At 52.4% G+C, this 4,688-nt stretch overlaps 1 protein-coding gene across 1 annotated transcript in view; it reads left to right on the forward strand.

The window, feature by feature from the left end:
- The first annotated feature begins 291 nt into the window (after positions 1 to 291).
- Positions 292 to 4,688, forward strand: part of TXN2 (thioredoxin 2) — a 7,704-nt gene continuing 3,307 nt past the window's right edge. Inside the window, exons 1-2 of the mRNA XM_009708365.1 lie at positions 292 to 539; positions 2,165 to 2,288. Coding sequence (XP_009706667.1) covers positions 292 to 539; positions 2,165 to 2,288 — 372 coding nt within the window. The remainder of the gene's footprint in view (positions 540 to 2,164; positions 2,289 to 4,688) is intronic.

A 4,688-nucleotide genomic window follows, 5' to 3' on the forward strand; every position in this document is an offset into this window, starting at 1 on the left:
GGACCCTGTGCCTGGGGCAGGGGGCTCTGGCCCATAGAAATGAGGGGGAAGCTGGGGGCTCCGTGGTGGGTGGGAGCGCATGGTTGTGGGGCTGGAGCTAGAGCTGCAGTGGGGTGGCAAGGGCTGGGTGTAGGGGCAGTAAGCACTCCTGTGCGATGCCCCATATGTTTCTGTCTAGTGCATCTCCTGGCTTGGGGGCTGCCCTGACGAGGGGACTGAACGGGGGACACTGCTGCAGTGGGACCAGCTGTGAGATGCACCCACCCCACATACCTCCTCCTCTCCCTACAGATGGCCCAGAGGCTGGTTCTCCGGCGGCTGCTGTCCCTCACCCCCAGGATGCCGCCCCCACAAGGCCCGCCGGTATGGATGCCGCCCCCACAGGGCCTGCTGGTATCTCATGCCCCCCTGGCACCCCACGGCAGGGCCTTTGGCACCTCAGCAGGCTGCAGGAGCACCTTCAACGTGCAGGACGGCAGCGACTTCCAGGACCGGGTAGTGAACAACCCCAAACCTGTTGTGGTGGACTTCCACGCACAGTAAGTTCCCTGCCATGGCTCTTGCTCCCCTCTCTACTGTCACACATGCAGGTGTGTCCCTGTCGCTTTCCTGACAGGTGGCACTCTGGGCGCACTGGGGACGTGAGTGTGCCCGAGGGCTTCCCAAGCTGCGGACCTGCCGACTGCCCTGTCAGGAGTCTGGTGTTAAAAGGTGCTTCTGCCCCTACGATGCAATCCATAGAGGTTTCACTTGCTGGGTTGCACTGCTGTAGCTGTAGCTACACCCTGCAGGAATGTAAAGCACAAATGCCAGGAAGCCGTGCCTCAGGGTGGTGTAGCTGCACCTCCCAAATACTCGGGTGTCACCCTGGCCTTAGCGTTGCATCATTCTGCAAAAGACACATCAAGAAAAAGCTGTGATATCTCCCTTTTTTAGCTTCGTGGATTAAATGTCCTCGTAAAAACACTAAACAATGTTAACAGCCATGGAAGAACACTGCACTTGATATACCTCTGCACCATCATGTTGTGTTTTCCCAATTTTCTTAGCTGCATGCTCTTGAGACAGGGCTCTTGACAGCAAATACCTTTATGTGTTAATAACAGCCACGTGATACCAATGGCAGAATTTGTCATGAATAAAAATATTGTCATCCTCTTGCCAGTAAAAATATTCCTCGATGTTATCTGCTGGATTAATGATACTGATTATCCTTGTTTTCTCGCATATTTTCATAGTCCCGCACTGCTGTCATGTGAGCCTGTTGTGGCTGATTCTGGTCAAACAGAGTATGAAACAGCCCGAAAACTTCTGCTCTAAATAGACCAAACTGACAAACTGAAGTAAACGTTAATTGGGATCATCCAAGGAGGAGAGGACAAATTGAAAGCCAGAATCCTGATACAGAGGGAGGCTGAGGAGGAACAAAGTTTACCAGAGCTTCAGTTTTAAAAGGAAAGGGCACTTAGAGCTTTAACTCATGCTTTCCTTGAACTAAGTAAGTTCATACCATCCTAACTGGTGCAGTTAGAGGATGCAGGGGGTGTTTTCTGTGTAGAGGGCCTCACAAAGTCTGCTGTTGCTGCACCTGGGTTTGGAATAGATGTGATGATTTGAACAGATGTGATGCCTCTGTGAGTTTTGCAGCTAAAGGGGTATTTCTGTAAACCCTGCAATGAGTGTGGAGGGGGAGTCTGTGATCTGATGATTGGCATAAACCAATTTGAGTGTGGGCTGCGACCCCTGCACCCAGCTGCGACACTCGCTCTAGGGCAGCTTTGTGGTCAGCAGGGTCACAGCTCTGCACTTGCGCACCAGTGAGGACACAAAGCAGGGTAGGGATGAACGGCTGAAAAGAGGGGGCAGGAGGACCACCAAGGCCGGCAGAGCAGACTGCGGTGTGATCAAAATGACATCAAAAGCACCACAAATGCTGAATGATGACCTCTTCTTCCACTCAGCCCCTTGCCCCCCCTGAAAAAATCCTTTGACAGCCCCTTTGTGAGAGAAACATTTTTCTAAGCTGTGGTTTGGGAATGGTGTTTCCAGGCTGGCTCTCGAATGGAACGGTGATGGTGGTGAAGGCACTGGCATACCAGCAAGCCTTCCACGGCTGCTGCTGCGCTTGGCTCCTCTGATCTCCTGTCTCCTCTTTCTCCATCAGGTGGTGTGGCCCCTGCAAGATCCTAGGCCCCAGGTTAGAGAAGATGGTGGCCAAGCAGGAGGGGAAGGTGCTGATGGCCAAAGTGGACATTGACGATCACACAGACCTTGCTATTGAGTACGAGGTAGGAGCTGGAAGAGCGCAGACTTTCTTTTGCTGGCATTGCAAAGACGGTCCCTCCTGGGGAGAGGTGTGCCCGTATGGTAGCAGCATTGGTGGGGAGAGGAAGCCCAGTGCCTGCAGGTTTCTGATCCCTCGGGTCGCTTGTTAGTAGGTGGATTTCGCTGCTTGGCTCTCCTCTAGCCCTGCTGCTCGTGCTCAGCATCCCCACCTCTAATTCTGCAGAAAGGTGTCCTCGATGCCTGCAACCTTGCAGGCATCTGTCAACGTAAATGCTTGCATAGCCTGAAGGAGCCTGCAGCGTACGCAGTGTTTTACTGCATGCGTAGGCTGCTCAGGTGCAGGGCAGGAATGTGAAGTAACAAACCCCAGTCTGCTCTGCTCTTGAATGTGGTTCTTCGTGAAGCCAGCCTGTCCTCTCTTTACCTTCCTTGTTCAAGATTTCTTCCAGGGCAATAATATCCCATCATTAAGCCGCAGCACAAGGAGACGCTGTGGGTTTTGTCTGGAGAGGTAGAAGCCAGGTTGGAGAACACGCAGAAGCGACAGGAGCATGCATCCTGCTCTTAACAAGCATGGACCTTGGTGCTTACACTAGTGTTTTTCACACCTGTTGGGTGTGTTCCCTGTGCTGCCTTGCTCCCAGGAAGGAGCAGAGTAACTGGGGAAGGCTATGGCTTTGGTTTACATCATTTAGTTATTTTTTCCCTGTGTCAGTGATTAGGTAGTTTAAGAAATACAGAAACTCCTCTGATGATTGTGCTTGCCTCCGTTGTCTCTCCTTGTAAACAACAACTCAGTCTACGGTGTCGGGGCATCCTGCTGCTGTGTTTTACAGGGAAGAAGGTGCTTAATTTTCACTCATGTATCACACAGATGGAGCTGCTCCCCCTCTGCAGATGAAGCCCTGCTCCCAGGGCAGAGGCTAGCACAGGAAGCTCCTCAAGTTGCCCAGCAAAGTGTGAACCATCTCCTGAGCAAGCTGTCATTTGGGTGAGCCTGGAGGAGATGCTGTGTGCCGTTCCCACACCCAGCCAAGCCAGGAGAAGGAAATGGAAACAGCTTGTTCCCTCCCACTCTTGCCCAAGGAGACCTTCTGCCTGTGCTGTGGTGGCATTTCCACCCAGCTGGCACCCACAATCGTGACTTGCAGCTTCCACAAGCTGAGCGTGAGAGTCTCCAGTGCTCTCCTTGGTGGTGCCGTGCTGGCAGATAATGCCCCAGGCCAAGGAAGGTGGCTGCTGGCTCCTGAGCAGGGCTGTGGTTTGCACGCCCAAAGGCTGCATAGCTCGAGGGAGCTGGTGAGAAGTTGAAGAGGGTAAGGTTGTTTTGGTGGTGGTCAGAAAGTGCATCAGTCCTAATAGATGCAGGCAAGGCTCTGGTAGCAACCACCTTAAGGAGAAAAGGAGAATAGAGATTATTAATTTAACTCCTGTACTGTTCCAGGCTTTCCAGTAGATCGAATTAGCTGGGATTACGAGAGGATAATCTCAGATAACTGGGGTAAACAGAGTGTGTGCATGTGAAGAAAGGTTTTTAAAAAGAGGCTGAAAGTTCCCGAGTTGTGCAGGTTTGATGACACACTGCGTGTGCTCTCCCACGGGATGGCCAGTGAGCAGCTGCACAGCCTGCTCTGTACACGCATTTGTCTGCAGGGGCTGCCGGTCTTGCAGCCCTGGTGGTATAGGCGCAGGCAGGATTGAGGCTGCAGGCAAAGGCCAGCTTCCAGCAATGAAATCTGGAGCCTTATATACAAACATGATGAAGTTTTTGTTTTGCAGGAGGGCCTGGGGATCGTCGCTGCGTCATCCGCTCTCGGAGTGATGCGCGTATCTGGTTGTGACTATTATCCCCATCCCTAGGCAGTGTCTGTGAGCAGGATAGCTGCAAATGGGTAGGGGTAAAGGAGCAGTTTTTGCTTTGATCTTCATAGTTTGGGTCATCCTTTTCAAGGCAGAAATTTGGTTCATGTGCTGAGCATGTGCTTGGTTTTGCTTTTTCTTCTGGGAAGTTGCCACTTAGGGAGATGTGAGCATAAGGGCTGATGGGAAGGCACCAAGTCAGGATCAAAGAGGGACCAAAGGTAGTGTTTGGGAGAGGTGAGGAAAACCAAAGGTGATATTTGGGAGGGACCAGGAAAGACTTAACTGTTTTAAAGCCATTTCATTGGGGATCAGATGTCTGCAGGCTGAGAAGGGTTTTGTTTCAGGAGATTTCAGCGTCCATGCCACCCCCACAACTCCTCCATTAGCTGCCAGGAAATCTCCTTCCATCCATGTTTATTCTCCTGCCCACGCACGCAGCCCCCAGCTTGCTGCCCGATTGCACAAGGTCCTCTTCAGCAGCCTCCTCGGGTGGGGGGAGGCAGGTGAGGGGGAGAGACCCCCCTGGAAGAGCCGAGGAA

The sequence above is a fragment of the Cariama cristata genome, unplaced genomic scaffold, assembly GCF_000690535.1.
Source record: "Cariama cristata isolate BGI_N322 unplaced genomic scaffold, ASM69053v1 scaffold14149, whole genome shotgun sequence".
Classification (NCBI taxonomy): domain Eukaryota; kingdom Metazoa; phylum Chordata; class Aves; order Cariamiformes; family Cariamidae; genus Cariama; species Cariama cristata.